The sequence below is a fragment of the Panicum hallii genome, chromosome 8 (genome assembly GCF_002211085.1).
Source record: "Panicum hallii strain FIL2 chromosome 8, PHallii_v3.1, whole genome shotgun sequence".
NCBI classification, from domain to species: domain Eukaryota; kingdom Viridiplantae; phylum Streptophyta; class Magnoliopsida; order Poales; family Poaceae; genus Panicum; species Panicum hallii.
Window position 1 is genome coordinate 35560522 of NC_038049.1, and position 20461 is coordinate 35580982.

General features: G+C 46.4%; 1 protein-coding gene across 1 annotated transcript; it reads left to right on the forward strand.

Moving 5' to 3' along the window:
• Positions 1 to 1018: 1018 nt before the first annotated feature.
• LOC112903252 (TPD1 protein homolog 1A-like) lies at positions 1019 to 1936 on the forward strand. Its single transcript, XM_025972484.1, has 2 exons — positions 1019 to 1287; positions 1391 to 1936. Exons 1-2 carry the CDS (start codon positions 1167 to 1169, stop codon positions 1717 to 1719), a joined length of 450 nt encoding a protein of 149 aa, XP_025828269.1. The 5' UTR covers positions 1019 to 1166; the 3' UTR covers positions 1720 to 1936.
• The last annotated feature ends 18525 nt before the right edge of the window (positions 1937 to 20461 follow it).

A 20461-nucleotide genomic window follows, 5' to 3' on the forward strand; every position in this document is an offset into this window, starting at 1 on the left:
TCTTTCATTTAGTGTATAAAAGTTATTGTTCTGTCTTTAATTTTACATTAAAGTAATCATGATACGATAAATTTCAACAGAATTTGCTATTGATTATGATTCTAGTCAGGTTTCTACATATGTTTACTTCTCATTGGACATGGGATACATCCAAAGACGAATACACTCCGAAGACTCACCAGTTGACTGACCAGATCTGTTTGCTTCTCATTGGACAGGACTTCCTTAGTTCATAGTGCGAGGACAGTGCGACACAGACGTAGCTGTTCGGACGTTTACAAGTGCCAGTAGTGACATGTCGGCCTCGGATTTTGGTTCCTCTGTTAGAAGACTGTGACCACAGCTTCACTAATCACATGGGCATGGCTACATGCATGGAAATTTCTTGGAAGACTTCGTGATGCGAGTCTCCTTCTAGAGGAGTGCTACTTCAGTGTTAGCCGTGAATCCCATTGACTATTTGACCTGAGCTTCTCGTCGCCCAGGGCGGTTTCACACTGATATACAAGATAGATAAAAAACTATGGCTCTTTACACCAAACCAGCAACCAAGTTCCAAAAGCTAACAACTCCTTGTCTCGTATCCACCACTCGCATTTGGTTGGCCATCAGAAGATCCAAGCTCGCAACAATGTAGTTGCTCACTGGCCATTTTTCTTTCACATTTTCAGCATAGCAAAGCCTTGTTTAGATTGCAAATTTTTTGCAACAGTGGAACAGTAGCGCTTTCGTTTGTATTTGACAAATTTTATCTAATCATGGACTAATTAGGCTCAAAAGATTCGTCTCGTGATGTACAATTAAACTGTGCAATTAGTTATTTTTTTATGTACATTTACTGCTCCATGCATGTGTCCCAAAATTGATGTGATGGAGAGAGAGTGTAAAAAGTTGGAATTTGGACTGCATCTAAACCGAGCACAAGTAGAAAGTGATAAGTTTACAAAGGCCCCTGCACTTGCCAACATTGTTTACTGACGTGTCCTGAGGCTGCGCATGGTAATCTGTATACCAACCAAAAGCAGAGCACGAGCAGCAGCAGGTTTCAGGCTGGAGTTGCATCCACAGCACCCGTTTGGTTGTCTGAACTCTGTAGCTCACACGCCCCTCTCCTAGACCCTTTTGCTCTATAAATTGAGGTGGATGGCATCACAAGCACCGTTTCCATGCCACAAGCAAAGATCGAGAACCCATCTGAACTGAACAGAACACCCACCACAATGGCACAGTCCATGAAGTTTCTGATTCTCCTCCCTGCTTTTCTCCTCCTCCTTGTTCCAGTGCAAGGTACGAATCTCTTCTTTTCTTGATTGTTTCTGAAGAAATGCGATCAGAAGTTAATCGGCGAACTCACTTCTGTTCTTTCTTTGTGGTCGTTCATGGCGGTCAGGGGCGCGGCCAACGGCGAGCCCGAAGAAGTGCGCGGCGTCGAGCGTGACGGTGGAGCAGGCCAACACGGGGGAGAAGGCCGGGTACGACCCGGTGTTCGAGGTGGCGGTGCGCAACACCTGCGGCTGCGCCGTCCGCGGCGTGTACCTCCGCTCTGAGGGCTTCGCGAGCTCCGTCGCCGTCGACCCGCGCCTGTTCCGCCGCGAGGGCCGCGACTACCTCGTCGGCGACGGGCGCCGGATCGAGCCCGCGTCCGCCGTGCTCTTCCGCTACGCCTGGGACCGCGCGTTCCGGATGACGGCCGCCGCCGTGCACGCTGACTGCTCCTGAGCGACAGCGCGCGAGCTGCTCCATCGATCGATCGATCTCCGTCCCGCCCGAGCATCGAAGAGCCTTCACTGAGTGAATTGCAGTAGCCAGTAGTACCTGTAACGAGAGTTTTTTTTTTTGGGTATTTGGGAGAAACTCGTCGTCGTTGTCGTTACAGTGAACTCACTTTATTATACACATGTTTACAGAATTCGAAAAGAGAAAAATTTTGTGCTTATTAAGGTGTTCATCATTTTATAATTATGAAAAGTGGACTAGCTTGCCGAATCATAGTACTTGGACTAGTAGTTTTGTAGCATGCGCATGCTGCCAGTAATAACAATATTCAGATCCTAAATGGCATGTGTTCAAGGATCCATGCACAAACCAGGATCCGAGGAACAGAAAGCATAAAGCGTGAGGATCCAGCTTGCTTTTCGTTGCAGAGATTTTTCAGGAGCTGGGAATGATTGGCTGGTCGCCTGCTGGTACTTAACAGCGAAGGAACTTAGTCGCTAAGGCATGCGTTATTCCTGCGCAATTGCCTGCGAAGTTCCTGATGCTGACTGACCATATAGAGTACATTTGTTCGCTCAAAAAGCGGCGATCGCTAGTGAAAAAGTACAGACCTACTGATGGATGACCTTGAGGTAAAGAGATGCTGCGAGATTGGTGAAAGACAGCATTATTTGTTACCGGCATGTATGAACCATTTGACCATCTATCAGATTTGGAGCTGCAAATCTCAAATAGCCGTGCCCCGAAGGCATGGATGGAGATTGGCAACCCAGCGTGGCGCATCCAACAGCCAACACGGGCATGTGGGTGCCAGCCGGTCTGGCCGTCCGTGAGCACCGGGCCAGACGCAGGCCGTCACACCTTAAAATATTTAATCTTAGAATATAAATATCTTTTACAATGCATTCATCTATCAATAGAATTTTTTTAAAATTTTAAATTTTTTTGACGATTATTCAATTTATCCTAGAGCTAGATCCATTTTTTATTTAGAAGGCTCTAAAATTCTTTTCCATGAGTTCTAAATATTTTATTTGGATTCCCCGTGACCTAAATTACCTCCCGAGTTTTCCTGTAATTTTTGGGATTCTTCTGGATATATTTTTCCAGGGTTTAAAAGATTTATCTGGACACTTCTAGATTGATTTTAAGCTTGAAAATATACTCTGGAAAATAAAATTTATTTTCTTTCCTCTCGAGCTGGATTCAACTCGTTTTGCGTCTAGTTCGTCTTAGATCCTAGAGCCGTGCTGTTAAGCTCGCCACCACTTTGATCTCGTCGTCTTTCGAGTTCCTATTCTCTAATTTTTCTTCCCGATCAAATCTTGGTCGAAACGAAATCGTGCCTCGACTACGGCATTTGCCGGTGATACTTCGTTATCGCCAACGTCAGCTCTGGCGGCTACCGTCGCGCAAGAGCCAGGCCATGTCGACTCGGTGTTCCCTAAGCATCAACGTCTAGAGTTCGGTGGTCATATCTGGACCGGTCATGTGCGTCTCGCTCTTCGCGTGCCTGTGCCGCACCTACCGGCCAAGCCTGCTATCTCATTGTTCCAGTTTCAGACGTCATCTTGACACCGGACGGCTCTTGTTGCTATCCTTGGCATGCACTAGCTCGACCGTCCGCGTTCAATAAAACGTGCAGCCGCTCGACCTTTCTCTATCTTTATCCCTCTATCTCGTTCTATCCGTGATCGATCCTCGCTCTCAACCGGCCCGTCGGTTTGCACCGGTGCGGTTCCACCTCCCCATCTTTCTTCTTTCCGCGGCCCAGTTCAGCGTTCCAGGCCAGCACCAAACAAACCTGCTCAGCCAGCCTAGGTTCAGCTCTCGGCCCATGGCCGAAACTGTTTCGGCCCACGACCGAGCCCCTCAGCCTCGCACCGCTTTTTTCCTGCTCGTTAAACCCTCGTGCGTACCCTATAAATCCTTGCGTAACCCTAGCCTCCTCGCATCGCCTCCTGTGCAACGCCGCCGCATCCTTCTCCTCGAGCTCCTGCGCCCTGCCCTTTGTGCATCTCCTGAACCTGCAGCGCTGCCGCTGGCCACCAGGAGGCCGTCCTCCTGCATCTCGCGCGCCCAGACCCGCCCAGCACCGTCCCCTCCCTTTCCCTCGTGTCGCCCTTGCCGTTTTTCCCCTGCAGGCCGCCGCCACCAGGAGTATTGCAGCTAGGACCTAAAGAACAGAAGCACCGCCGCCCCTGCTCCTCCTCCCCTCCAGCGTTGCCCCTGCTCCTTCCCTCTCCTCCTGCCGCGCCCGAACCCCTGTAGCCGCGCCGCCCTCTTCCTGAACCGCCCCTGCCCAGCCCTGCATGCCCCCCTGCGCCGCCCAGGAACAGATGACCTGCAGAGCACCGCCACCCGAGACAGCAGCCGCCAGCCCAAGCTCCTGCGCCTGCGCCCCTGACCGCCTCCTCCTGCGCCACCTTGGACCTCCCTGCACCGTGCCACGCCCTTCCCCCTGCCGGCCGCCCCTGTCCAGTGCCGGCATGAATAGAACAGCAGCCCAGAAATGAAACAGACAGCCGCCGCCCCTTCTCGAGTCAAATTCGATATCTACGATGCATCCCCGTGGTAAGTGAGGTATGGAATCGAATCCCTCCCTCTCCTCTTTCTTTTCCCCCACTTCCCGCGACCTCCCATGCCCGAAATCGCCGGAATTTCGGCCAACAGTGGCCGCCGGCGCCATGGGGGCTGTGATGTGAAGCTTTTTCAATTTAGTCCCTGGAAGATTCTGTAATTATCGTGTAATTTCCTGTGTCTTACAAATTTCGCAGAAAACCCCCTAAATCTATTGCATCTTTTCAATCCAGCCCCACCTGTGGTATTTTTCAGATCTAAGCCTAAACTTTTCTGTATTTGCAAGCACTATTTTCTGAGTCTAGTAATTCTTTCCTGCTAACTCCCGAAGTCTATAGTTAATTACGTATAGGTTCCTGCAGCATTGTTTCATGCATAGTTTCCGTGTTTTAGATCCGTTTCGATCCGTTCTTTTTGCGTTAGTCTTCTAAAACCCTAAGCTATCGTTTAGTAGTGTTTTTATACTGTAATTCCTATATATAAAATTAGATATCAATTTGATTTGAATAATATCCTCTCATCTAGTTTTCCGAAATAAAATCCAATTAAGTCGTTACTCCGGTTTTCATAACTAATGTTAATTTGATTAATATCAACTCAAATATGTTTGTAATTTAATTTGTTAGTTCAACACGAATCATATGAAGTTATGCGCTTATATGCTCTCACTAGTTTCTTTTATAATTAATTGTTTAAATAGGATAATTTGTACATAGACAATTATATATAAAATTTGATTAAGTTATATCTCGTCTTTACAAATGCAAATATAGCATAAGTTAATTCTAATTAGGGATATTTCTCTTTTATATCTTTTAAATTAGTTTTCTCAATTAAAATAAATGAAAGCCTACAGTTCTTTTATTTCTTTTATAATATAAATCTTCCGATGGCTGTATCTTTTCAACCCTACCTCTGTTTTCCTCGTTTCCTTCTTTCTTATGACCGTAGCAACGAGCCCTATCCTTTAGTACGCTCTTTTAAACCTTTCCCTTTGTTTGGTGTACCCGTTCTTAGTTGTTCTTGTTTGTTTGCTTGCTTGTATGATTTCGGCCTGATGCTTGTGTGATGTTAGAAGTAGCGTGATCCAAGAGCTTTGAAGATTTAGAGTTTCAAGAATAAGAGTTGAAGACTCTGAGCAGCTATTCTCTAAAAGAAAGGCAAGTGTTTCCTTGATCATTCTTTTATCCTAATAATCACAATAAATATAACTTTTTCTTTATATGCATGCATGTGTCCTAATTTTGATGGATCCTATTTAAGGATATGCCTAGTCTTTACGATCATTCCTTGTCAACCTTGGTTTTACCTTTATATTGGGTAGCTATTGCTTAGTTGCTATAACTGGTTCTGGTTTGGAAATAATATATAACCATGATGACAATAATGATGATGTTGCATGATGACAATAATGATGATGTTACGCTTGTTTTATCCATGTTCATGCTCCTTGTGTTGATTATCACAAGATCATATGTTTTAATCAAAATAGGGAGAACCACCCAGGAAAACAATGTGACCACAATACTATATGGTTCCGGTCTTGGCTAATTAATTAGAAACTTTAGCTTGTGATGATCTTACCGAAAGGGTAAGAGGGGAGTGCGTTGATGGGGTATAGCCCGATACTCTTGAGGCGTAGATATGTTCCTGGTTAAGGCGTCTTCCTCATTAGGGAGGGTTATGACCACTGCGGCATGAAACCTTAGCAGATTATCATAAGTTAGGGAATTTTTGTAAAGGCCTCGTAGTGAATCCCTTGCCACTCACCTCGGAAGTGCTCCCTCGGGCAAATTGGGAGACACGAATAGTGGGTAAAGTGTACAACCTCTGCAGAGTGAAAACTGATATATCAGCCGTGCTCAGGGTTAAGAGCGTCTTGGACCCTCACATGATAATTGAACTTGAAGATGAATTAAATCATGGACCATGTTTATAGTTATGGTTATGCTGTATCTCTTCTATCTCTTGTAAAGTGGGTTTTGGTATGAACTTATACCATAGTAATTAGGTGCTAATAAAACTTGGCCAACTAAAATTGCTTATAGCAGTAAGCTAGTCAGCCTTTCCTTGATTATGGCCTGCATGTCATATAATTCCCAACACTTACTGAGTACCAACCATAAGTGTACTCACGCTTGTTATAATTGCTGCTCAGAGGAGAAAGTGATGTGAAGTCTTTTGAAAATGATGCTGAGTTCTAGGCCTGCGCAACCCCCGGTCGATTGCCTGTGAAGTTTGGAGTCTTCATTTCCAGGATAAGCAGTATAACTCTGATAATCTTTATAGTCTTTTAATTCTCTTTTCGTGATACTGTTGCTGATTATTCACTGATGAAGTCACTATATGTATGGAACTTGATCCTGGCATATATATAGTTACGTATTCGGTTTTGCCCTTAAAAATCAGGTGTAACACGAGCAGGGTGTGCTTGAGGGCACCGCAGCGTGCGCCGCCGCCACTGCGGTGGAGGCCGGGATGAATTGCACCGGTGGTGAAATGAAGGTAGTGCTCATGACTCCCCGTGTGGCGGTGGTGGCGGTTGAGCTGTGGAAGGTGTAGGCCAGCACGGGCCTGGTGTGTGGTTGGTGTCTGCAGCGAGCAAGATAGTGGTCCCAGGAGAGATTTTCAACTTTGATCCTCCCTTTGTCTATAGCCGATTGAATTTGCTAACATAATGCTTTGCACTCATTGGTGTTATCAGACACAACATTGTGCCACTTGCAATACTTGCGATTTTTCAACTCTTTAGCGAATGGGATCGTATGTGTAACATCCCGAGTTTCTCCCGGAATGTTGTCAATGTTCAAAATTGTAAAATTTCAAAAACTTTTCACGTATGTGCTATTGCTCGTACCAAAAATAAGTATAAGTTCTCTCCATCTTGAAATCTTGGTAATTTTTACTTAACATTTCGTATCAAGGCCATTATAATGCTAGTGTGAATTATTTGAAGTCTCATGGATTTAATTGCAATTCATCATGTTTGAGATTGTGGATTTTATTTTATTTGAATGGTTCCCAATTTGTTTGATTCAATTGAGTGGAATTTGAATTTGAATGGGCCAATCAAATTCAAATTCAAAGGCTAAACACTTAAACACACCGTGGGCTAACACCTAGCGCCGGCCCACACGAGCACAGCCCAAGCCAGCATAGCCCACGCGGCCCACAGGCCACCACGGCCCAGTCCACTACGCGCTCACGCGCCCCTTCACCTTCCCACTCGGGCAGCTGACAAGCGGGGCCCGCTTGTCAGCTTTCCCTTCCTCCTCTCGCCGCTCGCCCCCGCAGCTCTCTCGGCCTCGCCCCGCTTGCCCCGCTCCGCGACACGAGTGCCTAACCGCCGCGCCCCCTTTTCCCCTTTCCTCTTTCGCCTGCGCTCCTGCCTCCGCTCCCGTCACCGGCCGGCCCCGCGTGCACCACCCCGCTCCGCGCCAGGACAGCGCAATCGCCCGCGCGCCCCTTTTTTTCCACCACGCCTCGGCCGCCCGCGCTGTGAACCCTAGCCCCGCTTGTGCCGACGCCGTGATGCCGTCATGCGTCCCGGCATGAACACCGAAACCCGCTGGCCACGCCCGCGCCCAAGCCATAGCGCCACCCTATAAATCCCCTCGGCCGCTGCTGGAAACCCTAGCCACCACTATTTTCCCCATCCGCCGCCGCTACACCAACAGTGGAGAAGAGGAAGGAAGTGAAGGAGAAGAGGAGCGCTGGGAGGAGGAGGACATCGCCGCCAGAGTGCCTTCACCATGCCAGCGCCCGTACGACAACCACGACGAAGCTGCACGCCATGCATGGCCCCGACCCACCTGCGCCCGCTCGCCACCGCGTCAGGTCCTTCGCTGGCAAGCCACCGGTGAGCATCGCCGCCGTCTCCCCCTAACCCTTGCTGCTGGCGATGGCGATGAACCCTCTGTAGCCGGCCTTAGGACTCCCATTCCCCATCCAGCCATCATGCCACTCTTGTGCAGGGACCCGTCGCACCGCTCGTCATGCCCCACAGCCACCGTCACGCTCCGCCGCAGCGTCGTGTCGCGGGCCTAGGATGCCGATGCCCCGCACACGGCACAGCCACGCTGCGGCCCTAGGAGATCAGAACCCGCGCGTGTGCGTGCACACACGTGCCGCGAGGCTCAGCCTTGCCACGGCCACACCGCTGCTGCGCCACGACCCCGCCACGGCCTTGCCGTGCGCGGTGATCACGCGACGCGGCCGCGACGTCGTGTTCACATCGCGGCCAAGCCCCTTGGGCATTTCCTTGAGCACCCACCAGACGCACGCCACACACACACACGCACTCACATACAGGCACGGCCACTCTAGCCCGAGCCGCACCGGATCTGGTAGCCACACCGACAGGTGGGCCCCGCCTGTTAGGGGAAGCAAGGAGCGCTGCCCCCTGGGCCCGTTTTGTCAGTGTGAGAGAGAGGGGGAGAGGAGTGGATCGTGGGCTGACCTGTTAAGCCGAGCCGGCCTACATGCCCAGCTAGCCCAAGGACTGAGCCGGCCTGCTGAGCCGCAGGTCGAGCTGACCCATGGAGCCAAGCTGAGCCTAGTTGGGCTCGAGCCAGCCCAACCCCCTTTGAGCCAGAACCAAACCGAGCCCCTTTCCATTTTCTTTTACCCGGCCTGACCGAGGGCCCCACCTATCAGCCTCGGGGTGAGACTGACCAGTGGGACCCACTAGCCCCCCTTGACCGTTGACCATTGATCGGTCAGCGTTGACCGGTCAACACTAACGTTAGTAAGGCCCACTGCTGTCGTCACGAGGCACTGACCCCACAGTGATGTCATGCTGACATCATGCTGATGTCAGCATGCCACATGGCACGCTCTGGTGCTGCCACGTATCACTGCCGAATGTTTTCTTTTCCAAAATTCTTTTATTAATTTTGGAAATTGGTTTTTCCTTATAAAATTCATAATAAATCGGCCGAACCTCCGAAAATTATGAAATCAATTTCATAACTCTTCTAAAATCATGGACTACCCGTTAGAGTAGGTTTTGTGGTGGTTTGGATCTTATTTGGCGAGTTTTGTGCATTTTGCATGTTGGTCCTTGCTCTTACTCGTATTTACGAATAGTACCCGACTACGAAGAGTTGACCGACGGCCAGGACCATCCGGAAGCCCGGAGGACTTCGAAGAGACACCAGGTTCACGCCCATCTATGATCTGAATATCTATTAGGCATTGCTTGTTACATGTGCTATCGCTACTTGTGTAATTTTGTCAAGAAGAACCTGCATAGCCTATCTTATTTACCCATATTCCTTGCAATCCTATCACACTTGTTTACTATATGAATTGCCTTGTCATTCCTTGAATGTGTATGTGTGGGAATGGATGGATAGTCTTGGCGTGTGTGGAGATACTCTACTCAGGAGCTGGTGTTTAGGGCTTTAGCTGGGAGTGGGAGAACTTAACTCGATCATGGATCGAGGGCTTGGGGTGTGTATCTTAGCACACCCTACGGAGTACCTATGGCAGGTACAACTTTTTGGTTATATGGTTGAGGTGTTGGGGTCACCCGTCAAGGGTGCAACCGCGGACCACCGTGGTGGAGAAGCTAATGATGAAGATGCCCGCTTCGGCAGTTAAGGACCGAGTGAGAGTAACTATGACTTGTGGGAATATGTTAAGCGTTCACACCACTTACCCATTATGAGGGTGGGCCCGGTCCGGGGCTAGCAAGTGCGGTACCAAGCCGGTAGGAGGATCGAGTATCGGTGTAGGGAGAGCAGGTGCTAACCTCACGTTCCCCGAGACGCATGGGAGGCTTCACAATCCCGGGGCGACCTCTTGTGGGAGGATGCGCCCAAGACCCGGGAAAGCCGGATGGTGCCGTGGCTCCTAGTTCTATTTCAGTAGACCGGTGTTTCGTCTACTAGTCGGCTGATCTCCGACTAGTGTCGATTCGACTGGGTCTAGGTATACAACCCCTGCAGGGCGTAATCTATGCGTATAGCCGCATCCTCGGTCATGGACATCCCTACTCTTCTGTTGCTCTTATTAGTTAGTGTTACTCATGATTTCTACCTCCCTTTAGAGTGACTTCCTACCAGGGGCAGTTGAGATGCGAGGAGAGGGAGTTCTCGCATCGACATGGTGGATTGGAAGGTGTGCGCTGACCGGGAGTCCGGAATGCCGGAAGGGCCCGAGCCGAGGATGGATGAAGATATGTATTCTTATATATATATATATATATATATATATATATATATATATATATATATATATATATATACACGATGTTGCATGCATAGGAAACCCCAGCTTTACCCCTTGAACTTTGTTATACCCTTAGTATAGTCCACTATAAAGCTTGCATCCGGATGGTGACGTGAACCTATCCCATACCTTGGGGATAGCCTGGTACGGTGCAGGATCTGACCCGGAATTTGACCCCAACGATGACGGTTGGTACGACTGAAGCCCGTGCTACGCTCGAGTTGCCTGTGGAGGAGGTTCCAGAAGGTGAAGGACAGCCCAAGGACTAGCTACTGCTTTATATTTTCTGCTTGAATCGCTCTAGCCAAGAGGCTTGTAATAAATTTCGTACTACAAATCCTATGGATTTATGTAATAATTAAACCCATGTTTGACCTTAAGCAGAGCTTGACTATGATATTATGCCTGGAATGAGTTCTGTATGTGATAGCACTTGATCCATGGACTATCACAATGATACAAGGAGTCGGATTCCTCGATCTGGGAACCCGGTTCGTTTCAGTATGGTTAGGGGACAACTTGATCTGCTATAATAATAGGTCAAAGATCTTATCAGCTTTGGTAACATCGAACCCGTACATCTTAGTGTCCTTTGTGAATGGGCACGAAACCAGCTTTTTTATTTCTCGTCCATTCCGCCAACTGATTTCAGCCTCGTCTTCAGAGTTAGAGGAGTCTTCAACGAATGCAACCTTCTTCTGAAAGGGGTTTCTTCGGGGGTCTTGGACATGGACGTCAACATTTGACAGTCTATGAACAAGGTGACTCAAGCTTTCAAATTCTTGAGAAGAGAAATTTTCCTTGATATGAGGCAAAAGTCCCTAAAAAGCCAATTCAGCAAATTGACTATTGTTGAGGGATAAGCTATAGCATCGGCTTCTAATATCCTTGAACCTCTAAATAAAATCAGGGACTGGCTCATCATTCCTCTATCTCGCAGCAGTCAGACCTGTAAGCTTCATCTTATGAACCCCAGCAAAAAAGTATTTGTGGAACTGTTTTTCTAGGTCGGCCCATGTGACGATGGAGTTGGCTGGTAGTAAAGAAAACCAAGCGAAAGCTGATCTAGATAAAGACAGCGGGAACAAATGGATCTTTAAGGCATCATTCCCAAAAGCCTTTCCACATTGGATTCAAAATCGACTGATATGTTCAATCAGTTTCACATTGTCTTGTCCAGAGAACTTGATGAAATCTGGCATTCTGTACCGATGGGGCTGATCGTAAGCCTCAAGATAGGGACTCCGATACATGTATGCTGGTTCTTTGGGATTTAAACTGAACTGATTCCTCATCACATTGGCTATCCGTCCAGCCCAATAAATGTTCTGGAAGCTATTGTCCTGTTACTGAACGGCTGGTTGTGGTTGCTGCACGGGATGCTAAGCCTGATGAGCTATGGGTTGATGGGTCGGCGTCTACAGTTGATAGCCTCCTTGTTTCATCACAAAATTTGCCATCGGTTGAGGAGCCAATGAGCCTTGCTGATAGCCACCAATCTGTTGCTGGTACTGAACCATTGGCTGTAGAGCCAATGCTTGTGAATGGAGACCACCAAGCTGCAACTGAGAGGCTAGCTGCTGAGGTAGCAACCCCGGAGGCGTAGATTGCGCGTGATGAGTCGACCCACCTGCACCTGTAGTATCTTGGGTTTGCGCAGGTGCCCGTGTGTTGGTCGGGATCATGTACTCGGGAGGCATTCCTAGAGATGCATCAGGGACAAAACCAGATGGGGTGTTGAAGAGGCCCCCATGTGCCGATGAGACCACCAACAGCAAGCTAGGAATAAACACTGGGGCAGTCTGGATTGGAGTCCCCATCGGCCAATGTGTCTGCGTCTGGAGCAAACGAGGCATTGGATAACCTCCAGCACCTGCTTGTACCACGTTGGGTTGCAGTGGTTGGGTGCCAACACCTATCATAGCAGCGCTTCCAGCTCTAGCCCCTTCTACAGCTGATGATTCCAGTTGGAAGTAGCACGGTCCTTTGTAACCCATCTGCATGCTGTCGGCCATAGTTTCCCTAACGGTATTTTGAACTGAATTCATCAAGATGCTCAACTGATTGATCATTGCATGGTGCATGGCTTGATCGAACATCTCTTGAAACTTAGTCGTGTCCTTAGTGACTGTGATTTCTCGTGGCTTTGGGAAGGGTGGTCTTCTGCGTGACCTCCACTTTCCTAGTAGAGCTAAAAGTCCTAAGGCAAGCTTGCTGGTACTCCTCCATGGCCTTCTGCAATAGTTGCTTGGTGTCATTAAGGTCTTCCATGGTAACGTTGATGATGTTTTCCGTGTTCACCTCGCCAGGCTTTGGGATGCTCATGTTGAGGTTGTTGTCTTGTCCCACCGGGCGTGCAAAAGATGTGTTGACGCAAAAAACTGACAAACGGCTTCTTACGTGACCCTACACGAGGGCCTGAGAGATTTGCTTTCCTCCAGCGTTGGCTCCAAATAGCTTCGCGTAGGTGCAAGACGTGCCAGTCAATTTGACCTACAATTGAGAAGGAATAAGGCAGCATCAAATACTAGGATCAGCCGGTTTTGCTGTGAGCAGTATTAATCGATCAACACGATCTGTAAGCAACACCTAGATCTAGATCCAATCGGCTATACTTGACATGATGAACTAGAATAATGAAATTGTATTTAATAGCCGATAGATGTTTCGAATCTAAGCTGGATAACCTTGATAAAAGCTAAACAAGACAAGACTAGATAACTTAACCTTGCAAACTCTAGCAATTATCAATAACTAATGAATAAATAGATCGAGAAAGAAGCGATGCGCCATCAATGAAAGATCTAATTTACTCGAGAGAACTGAGAACTTACTAGCAAGCCAGAGGTCGAAGCGATGCAGCCCTGCTAACTAGAAGAACTTGTTGAAAGAACAAAAAGCTACAAAACTAGAGTTTGGCGAAATCGCCGATGAAAGAGAACAATTGTTGTATTGATTGTGTGCAACCCTAATTACAAGCCCGTGGGCCATTATTTATAGTCCAAGCTAACAAAACCCTAGTCGATCACGACACCATATAACTTTCTCTAAAAGAAAACAATCTTTCTATAATAAAATGACTCACGCAAAACCTAGACTCCACATGATAATTTGCTGACGTAATCCATCAGCGTCAATCCCAACCCATCGGCCGCGATGACATATCGGCTAATTTGCTCCTCGCCTTCTATCGGCTGTCTCCCTTGCTGCAGCATTGGCCAGACACATGCCAAAAAAATGGTGTCAACAGACTAGTGGAGTGTAGGTGGAGAGTAGTTCTTCAAGGTCTCTTGGTCTTCATGAAGAGTTTGATATGGTCTTGTATCTTCTATTTTATGTAATGACTTTGAGTGATGCAATAAAGTTTATTTCCTTATATTAGCTTGTGCTTGGTTCATAAGCTTACAGTTAGTATGTGATCCTAGTCCCTTATCTCTAAGTCTGGTCTATCTTGTGTCATACTACCTCTCAACTATATTATCATTTACTCCTGTTTGGATTTTGGATATTGAATCATGATATTCTCCTAAACTTAATAATTCTTTAAGCCAGCGCCTTCCTTGCACAAAGATAAATACGACACCTGAGATTACTCACGGGTAAAATGCTACAACGGTATTTCGTGCGCTTGCGGATTTATCTGTGATGTAAGAAATATCAACCCGCATTTTTGGCGCCGTTGGCGGGAAGACACAAGTTTAAAAGATGTATTAATGTTCCGGATTTTATCTATGATTGGTAACCAATGTCCAGAAAAGCATGACAGTGTGTCATCATTTTGAAAAAGCTCAACTCTCGGTGATCAAATCAATCCAAAATTCATTATCAAGCTTCAACGCTATAGCTCAGATTTTTCTTCGAAATTAGTTTCCACCACTGTTGCCTGATCACTAGCAGTAGGAGAGACTGTGTCAACCGAATGATCGGACTCATCACCATAATGCAATTAAACTTGGGCAATGGAATTCATTCCACCCTGCAAGGTCATCAATATGGGATGATCAAGATTAATAATTATTCTTGACTTCAATCAAGAAAAGCAAGGAGATATCCTCGAAGACCCAGAAACACCGCTTCAAGGTAAAAAATTCATCGAATATCACAATGAGCGGTGAGTTAGAAAATTCCCATCAAAGGTAAATTAAATTTCTCATAAAAAATTCAAATCAACGGAAGCAAAATGTCTCGTTCAAAAAATTTAAATGTTGAACCCTTGCCGATAGGTAAATCGGTAATGATCTCATATTTGATTTCCTCAATTGCATATTTGAATTTTCAGATTTCCGATTCGAATTTTTGTATGAGCATTTGCATCATTTTTTTCATTCAACCCCTTGGCATATTTGATTCGCTCATAAAATTTGGATTTTGGACCAGCATACAAAGGGCTATTTGGGTAGAAAATGTCAGCCATGAGCATTTGCAAGGTAGTGCATACATGAATGTGGATGATTTTCATGTCCAAGTTCATTTGGGGCCACTCCTAGCTTGCACCGGCCTAGTTCTGCACCCATTCAATCACTCTTGGCATTTGTGGCAGTCATCAAAGCACTGAGCAAAAGCTCAACTCGTTTGGGCCCAAGGGGTCGGCCGACCCACCTGGTTCGTCCGAACTATGGGTGGATCCCCTCTATAAAAGCCAATGCACAGCACCTCCCCTTGCTGCCCCAAACCGAGCTGCACCTGCTAGCACTCGAGTTCCTTCCTCCTCTGCTCTGGTTTCTTGTGTTCTTGCTCTAAATCCAATAGAGAAAGAAAAAAAATATTTCCCTCATTTTTTCCTTCATTTGCATTTCGTGTTTCCTTCCGTTTCCGCTGCAAGAATGTGTTTGTGGTGGTACCACTATCCCGTAAGAATGATTTCATGGTGCGGTTTGGCCCACAAGAATGATTTTGTGGAGTGTCATCACCCACAAGGATTATTTTTGTGGAGGCAACCACGTTCCGCAAGAACTACTAACACTCGGACAACTAACCTTGATTTGCTAATTCTCACATAACCTTTTTCAAGTTTTGTTCTTGTGTGATCTGTTACTCCTTGTAACATGTATGAAGAAGGTCGGAAGGAAGGTTATGGGTGCATTCAAGAAGGCGACAGGCTCAAGCTGGAGCCTCTCTCATGGTGGCTCCAGCTTGCACCACTCCACCAGCTATGTGCCTGAGCCCCATGAGAGAAGCAGCCCGAGGAGGAGGAAGAAGAGAATGACGACTCTCACCTTGGCATCCAAGGTGATCGTGAGCTCCAGGGGTACAAGCTGTCGAGAAACCGCAGTTTCCGCCACACAAGGATTTCTGACGCCGACCTCCTACAGAAAATAGGTATGGATATTGACCTTGCCAATGTCTGGAAAGCCGTGGGATGGACTGATTTTGCGAACATTTTTGAGATGGGTTCCTGTGACTTAACCATTCAATTTCGTTGCACCCTTTTTGAGGAGGAAAATGGAATTTCTTTCCGGCTTTTTAGATAGAATAAATCTTTATATGTCCTTGAACGCTCTTCTATCTCTCTCTAATCCTAGTCCCTTATCTCTGAGTCTGTTCTCTCTTGTGTCACACTACCTCTCAACTATATTATCATTTACTTATATTTGGATTTTGGATATTTAATCATGATATTCTCCTAAACTTAATAATTCTTTATAAATACAACAGCTGTTGGCGTTTCTTATGCCTAATAGAATTTATATTCTGCAAGCACAAATAATTACCGTTGTAGCATTTCACCTTGGAGTATTCCAAGGTATCGTAATTTTTTTTGGGGGAGCACTGTGGTTAAGGAGTATCGAAGAAGCGAATGATAAATTTTACCAGAGATATCCACCAACTAACTTAGTGGGGTTAAGCCAGATATTATAAGATAAGATAATGGCCAAGCAATGACCGTCTGACACAGGAGACTCTAAACCATAGAGCGGTAAGCAGCTGGGAGGACAACAAGCGAGAAAGACTTCTAAAACACTTCTAAACTACCGAGCTAGCCTCACTAGACTAAACCATACTTCTAAATAGTTATTGGGAGCCGAGAGCATACTTCAGCGGCCAGAGAGAAGAAGGGCTGCTGAAAAGGGTGAGAGGGGAGTCCAACTGCAAATAACAACTACTGCTATGAAAACACCCGAACGTGGTGGACTATGAGGGATGGACAGGGTGTCATCACCTGCCGCCTACCACATTGTTCTGTGAGGTGGAACACACTTTAAGGTAGCACTAAGCCAAGACACCATGTCTATACTTGGTGTTAGGATTTCTCTTGAGGTCGACAGGAGAAATCCCCTTCAACCTAGGGAACTAGCTTGAGCTCCTAGTCCGGGCGCGAATACCCGCAAGGTAAGATCCAGAAAAAAGATAAAAAAACAAAGCCTAAACTAGAGGGAAAGAACTTCAGCACACAAGCAGGATAACTTGGAAAGATAAATAAATGCGGAAAGTAAAGCTGACTCAATAAATAAAGAAGATAAATCATATTGATAAAATATCAAAGGGAAAGATACAAGAGCTATACCAAGCTTCTGATGACGACTCCGGAATTCCGAGACAAGCTCAACTCAACTCTAACTCCCAAACTACTAAACCTAACTCTAGAAACTGAAATGAGAGAAGAGAACTCCTTCGTGTGTGTCCTTTATAAGTGAATGTGCACCCCCATTTATAATGTAGGAGGGCTGAGAATGAGGTCGGTGAAGAGGTTGTGGAAGTTATGTACTTTCTAAGCCGGCCGGCCTCATCCAGGCCGGCCGGCCTGGGATGGTGGCCGCGTGGCACCGCCCTTCTCTTGGATGCTCCTGATGCGCTCCTAGTGTCAGTGGAAGTTGTGTTTGTCCAAAGCAGGGCAGTTGGAGGCCGGCCAGCTTGGTCAAGGCTGGTCGGCCTGACTCTGGCTCATCTCGTCCCTCCATTGCACCGACTTGATGATCAACGCTTGCATGTTGTCCATGGAGGAGGTTCTCTGGTGTTTGCCCAAGTCTTGCATGCAGGTGGGCCCTTCAATCCAAGGTGAGTGCCATTCGGGTCATTGGATCTATCCAACTTCAAATGCATGGGTCAGGGGCACTATGGTTGTGTTTCCTTGCCCATGGATCAGTGACGTGGCATTTGGGTTCAGTGCCAGGCCGGCCGGCCTGAGATTTCTCCAATTTGCCTTATTTTTTGGTTCACCTGCTCCTGCATTAACAACTCATCCAAAACTTGTTGCACTTGTTAGAAATAAGCAAATTATGTATGGAACATAGTGTAAAGCTTCAATTTAATCTTGAGAAGTTGATGGACAAGGTGTGAATTAATGGCCGTCAACAACACCCGAGATTACTCATGGGTAAAATGCTACAATGGTATTCTGTGCGCTTGCGGATTTATTTGTGATGTAAGTGTGGGGGTTTTTTAGCGATGTGCGAATAAATCCGCAAGCGCACGGACACCGTTGTAGCTTTCACCTCTGAGTATTCCAAGGGTTATCAAATCCGAGGGAACGTGTGTGCACTAACTTCTATTCTAGTCAGTCCAAGGACACACCAAGATAGGTGGCGAGGGTAGAGAGGATTCCTACGGTAGCAATATAAGTGAGTTAAAGGTCGATCTCTTGGTCAAAATACTTGCTTCGGGCACTAGCTTACACCTGGTCTGCAAGGTGTCTCCAGCCAACAGCTCTAAGCTATATCCGAATGTGGAGGGTTACAGAGGACCGATAGGGCTATCACCACCTTTGGCCTACCTCTAGCAATCCGTGGGATATAAGACAAACGAAGGATAACCCCTAACCTAGACACTACATATATGATATTAATTACTATTGCAGTCTAACTACGTTTGGATCCTCGTAGCAATCTACAGTACTCTGTATAATTATAGAGTGATGAACCCGCAAGTAAGAGAACTGATCTCACCTCAACTACTATGCAAGAAAGGAACTATGAATATGAACTTACTTCATACCAAAATAAGGTAGCATCTGTAGAGGTACAAGTTGGAGAAGAGCGCCGACAGGCCCTGCGCTTCCCCCGAACTACCCCCTCACTCTCTCCCTACTCTAAGCACTAGCTAAGCAGCACTTTGCCTTTGCAATGAAGCTCTAAACTCTACTTGAGAGGTGTTGGTGGTATGCCTTAATTCTTATCCCCTCCTCTACTATTTATAGCTTTGGACAAGGGGGTTTCGGCCAGTAAAGAAGCTTGGGGCACCCGCAACCTCCTTCTAGAGTTCACCAGGAAGCACCACTAGTTCGGCAACCCCTAGCCACCGCCTCTCACAACCACCTTTTCCTGAGTCACTGGTATGTGTGTCCTTATGTCGGTTCTGGGTGGCCTAGTCATTTTTGAGGCGGTTTAGTGCTGTTTGTGGGCCTATGGATGCTCGTGCTTGCGCCTGATTCATCGAAAGGGTGTTGCCTTGGATTGAGAGTGTGTTTCCTTGCCCTTTAGGTGTGTTTTCTCCTTTAATGGACCTGCATATTTTTGTATGATTCTTTTTTTCCAAATATGATTTATATTATCCAAATATATCAAATGCAATATGCATTGCAACATAGATCTGGCTGATGCAAAAACTCTAAACGCAACGAGTGTAGTTCGTTGCTATATACTATTGCCACAACTCTAGTTCTATCCATACATGCTTTTGCACACATTATTGAATGATGCTACAATAGTTAATAACCTCAAACAACATGTTGTTGCGGCATCATTTTTTGCTTCTAACTATTTTCCGTTGCAGTAATAATTATTGCCACCATACATGTATCATGGCAATATAGTCTATTTCAACGAAATGGTTTCTATTGCCATAGGATCAATCATAACTAAATATATGCATGGAAATACCCCCTATTGCCACGATGTTGGCCGTGGCCAAACAATCTGTTGCCATAGTGTCAGTCTGTTGCAACTAAATACTATGGCAACAGCCAACTTGTGTGGCAATACATGGTATTGCCACAACGTCGGAAGTTGCAACAACTAGCTAATGCAATGCTTCTTTGTGTGGCAATTACATGTATCGCAACATGAAACAAATACCATTGCAAAGCACCTATTGCCTCAAAGCTAATTGCAACGGCTCGCAACTAAATTTCTGTGGTGGCAATTTATACCTATTGCAACTATATTGGCTCTATCGCCACGTTTCTTTAGCCGTTGCCATATACCTAAAATCTAGTAGTGGTAGCATGTCATCCTAGAGGAAGTCATTTATCGGTAGCTCCTGCATGTTAGTATAATGCTTACACGACAAGTGATCTGCAATAGAGTTTTCTACTCCTTTTTTATCCTTTATTTCAAGATAAAATTCTTGGAGTGGAAGGATCCATCATATCAAGCGGGGTTTAGCATCTTTCTTAGTGAGCAAATATTTCAAGGCAACATGATCGGTGCAAACAATGATCTTGGCTCCTACTAAGTAAGATCTAAACTTGTCTATAGCAAAGACAATGGCAGGCAACTCTTTTTCAGTGGTAGCATAATTTAGTTGAGCTCCTATGAACATCTTGCTAGCGTAAGTGATCGCGTGATGCTTCTTGTCCTTAGTTTGGCCGAGAACGGCCCATATGGCGTAGTCACTAGCATCACACATGATCACAAATGGGAGCGTCCAATCTAGGGTTTCCATGATTGGATCTGAGATGAGTGCCTTTTTGAGGGTATGAAAGGCGGAGAGGCACTCATCGGTGAAGTCAAAGGGTGCATCCTTAGCTAAGAGGCTTGTGAGGGGTCTACCGATTTGAGAAAAGTCTTTGATGAAACAGCGATAGAACCCAGTGTGGCCTAGGAAGCTACGGATTCCCTTGAAACTAATAGGAGGTGGAAGCTTTTCTATAACTTTAGGCTTGGCTCGGTCCACCTCTATCCCTTGTTCAGAAACAAGGTGCCCTAAGACAATGCCCTCATGGACCATGAAATGGCACTTTTCCCAATTAAGCACCAAGTCCTTTTTGCGGCAT